Source organism: Peromyscus californicus, unplaced genomic scaffold (assembly GCF_007827085.1).
Source record: "Peromyscus californicus insignis strain IS unplaced genomic scaffold, ASM782708v3 Scaffold_12__1_contigs__length_115047231, whole genome shotgun sequence".
Classification (NCBI taxonomy): domain Eukaryota; kingdom Metazoa; phylum Chordata; class Mammalia; order Rodentia; family Cricetidae; genus Peromyscus; species Peromyscus californicus.
The window spans coordinates 70,953,465-70,956,529 of NW_026294413.1; the positions used below are offsets into that span (position 1 = coordinate 70,953,465).

The following is a 3,065-nucleotide window of genomic DNA, read 5'->3' on the forward strand; positions in this document are numbered from 1 at the left end:
AACTGTCATCCTCCTTGTCTAGGGTCTTTATAGGGTTATGGAAGAGATTGGACAAGTGCTGTCATAATTGTGTTGGGATTGGTTAGTTTTCTGGGTGATCACAGGCTGAAGCAATCGAAGCCCCACATGCTCTATGCATGTCCCAAGTTGGGAGATGATCATGTGATGTTCAGGTACTACCTACCCAATTAGAAGTTGTTAAAGCCTCCCTCTACCCATCTCTGAGTTGTGCTTTCTGGAATGCTGACCTTGGCTGCCTCATAGCTGATAGTCACTGACTGGTATTGATACTTATACCTTGCAGATGTCTCTAGTGCTGGTAAATATATTAAACTTTTTATTTTCATAGCTAACAAGAAATAGATTGTGGAAAACAGAAAATACTGTGAGATTGCAAAAGGAAACTGAATTTAATCTACACAAAATTCAGCAAGGTGGAAACTGATGGAAACTAAAATATACATGAGAACTTTGACACAGGCTCCAAGCAGTACAAAGGAGGTTGCCATGGACTCAACAGGATCAGAGCCAGTGGTTTGCGCCTGGATCCCTGAGGAAATTCATAGAGGTATAACCAGATCTGAGACTCCATCTATGAAGCACTTGTCTTGAACAAACAGTGATAATGTGATCATCCAAATTAAAAGTCCAAGTTTATCTCCCAGCTGCAAAGAAGGAATGTGACTGAGTTCAGACCAGAGCCAACAATCAGATTAGTGTTGTTCTTAACCTTGGTCAAAGATGCTTTCTTTCAGTGAGTTGACACAGAGATGCATAACCACACAAGGTATTGAGAATAGGTGTTGAGTATTCAAACCTAAGTGGGGTATCTGTATCAGCCCCTCCAAGGCTAGGAAAACATCACAAAGGAGGGGGTTGAAAAATGTAGAAACCCAAGGATAAGAAGAATGCTCAAAGTGCTAAGAAAAATAGACTGTGAGTGCTCAGCCACAGATGAAACACCTCTACCAACTCTTCATCCCAACAACGCTTAGGGAATATCTTGGAAGAAAAGTGAGACAAAACAAACAAACAAGAAACAGTTAGAACTAGAAGATGGGGAGAAGAGCTTCCAAATACTTTTCTCTAGACATGACAAGGCTGCTACACATGAACTCACAGGACCTGTGGTTACCTGTACCAGACATACACAAAATCAAGACAGCTTGAAATTCAATCGTGGAGGTGAAAGGGGCTCCTGAGGCCCTTTTCTTGCTGAGGAGCTATTGGCAATTGATGGCTGTTGGCACAAGAAGAGTCATTTTTCTTTAACAAGGTACGCACTTGTAGGTTGCCCATATATCAGGAGATGATCCCACAACCATAAGCACATGGGCAGCACTAATTAGATTCAGTGGGTTATGAAAAAAGAGAATGAGAAGAAATTTGAGACATGAAGCTTAGAGCACTATTGTTGTCCTTTTTAAAAATTGTTTCTGCCTTTCAAGCCACAGCTGTCTGAATCAGCAACTGCAACTCTGCTGCTACCAACAGCAGTTAGGCCGCAAGGGCCATAGCTGGAGGACATTCCGTCCCCTCTGGTTCCAACTCTTGCAAAGCTATGAAGGGAACTTCACTAAACCTCTGTCCCTCTAAAGAACTCAAGATTCAAAGGTTAAGGTGGTATTCTGCTCTTCAGAGAGGCCGAATAGCAAGTAGCTCCCCTCTTGTACCTGCTCGAGTGCTCCAAAAAGTCCTTATGCTTCTCCTTGCCCCTCCTTATAAACCCCCTTTCACCTGTCTCCCCTTACCACATCCTGTCAGCTCATTGCTGACTCAGCCTCCTGACTGCAGGTGAATTTTGTTCAATCAAACACATCTTTACATCATTCAACAAATATTCCAGACCATACAAAAGTAACATACATTGAAATTATAGTCTACAACACACTATGTGTTGAGGGTGAGACATTTTCATAAAGTAAATACTTTTCAAATAGCGTGCTCTAGGTGCTCTAGTTCAGGCCTTGTCAGGGCCCAATAGGTTTTTGTGCAGGCTGCAGGTGCCTGGGGAGCACTGTGTTCTCACTGCACAAAGGTAGACAGCTGAGTCACTGGGCTGGGAGCGTCTGATGTGCAGGGAAACATGCTGGCTGGCTTTGTTGAGGTGAACTGTGAATCTACCTTCTTCCTTCTCACCGTTGGAGATGATGGACACAAGCGACTCGGGGCCTTTCCCAGAATGCTGTTTGTACCACCAGAAGTAATCAGAAGTACTATCACTGAATGTGCAGTTGAGAGAGGCCATGGCTCCCTCTGGGACACTGAGGGATTCCGGGTTCTGCTGTACCTTCTGCTGGCTGCTCACCCCTGTGAAGAGAGACAAAGGTCACACAAGGAAGACTAGATGCACATGGATGCTAACAATCTACAATGACTTTTCCATGGGCCTCCCACTCCTTAACTAGAGATGAAAAACATCTGTGTTCCTACCATTATCCTAGAGTAGGCAACAACTCCACGTATCACACCTTATATCTCAAAGAAATGCCAAAACTCACAATTAAACTGAAGCCACAGGACCACTAGTGAAACACTCAAGGATTTCATTATTCTTTCTTCTCTCTTCACTGAGGATCCAGATTTTAAGCCTGGTTTAAAAAAAAATCAGTTTCACGTTTCTAATGTTTCTCCTTCAGCAAACTTCAAGATACTGTGCCACCAAGTAGGAAGACAAAGCTCTTTTCCCACCCTTGTGACACCAGCAAACCCCTCCCCAAACTCTGTCAGTCAAAACCACTTGAGAGGTCCCCCATGTCTCTAAGAAGAGACTGCCACCTTGTGGATACTGACAGTGATCAACGATTTGCTAAAAATAAACACTCATGTGAGCAGCTAAAAGTAAAAATCTGTTATCTTAGTTAAAAACAAACTTAAGAGACATTTGCTCCAAGTCAATGTGGGGAAACATGTATGTTTTCATGAATTTCAAATTAAACTTCAAAAATTTCCTGAGTTACCTCAAGCAGCCACTTCCTTGTATTCAGTGATTCGTACTATTTCTATTACCAAATTCTTGTAGCTGAGGAGTATTTCACACTCCATAACTTCTCTCTGAGCCAGAC

The 3,065-nt window shown here is 42.8% G+C and overlaps 1 gene segment (V, D, J or C); it reads right to left on the reverse strand.

Annotated features, from left to right (window-relative positions):
- Positions 1-1,960: 1,960 nt before the first annotated feature.
- On the reverse strand, positions 1,961-2,550 carry LOC128106901 (T-cell receptor alpha chain V region 2B4-like). The segment is given in 2 exon segments: positions 1,961-2,310; positions 2,502-2,550. Coding segments are annotated over 2 exon segments (399 nt in total).
- Between the last annotated feature and the right edge of the window lie 515 nt (positions 2,551-3,065).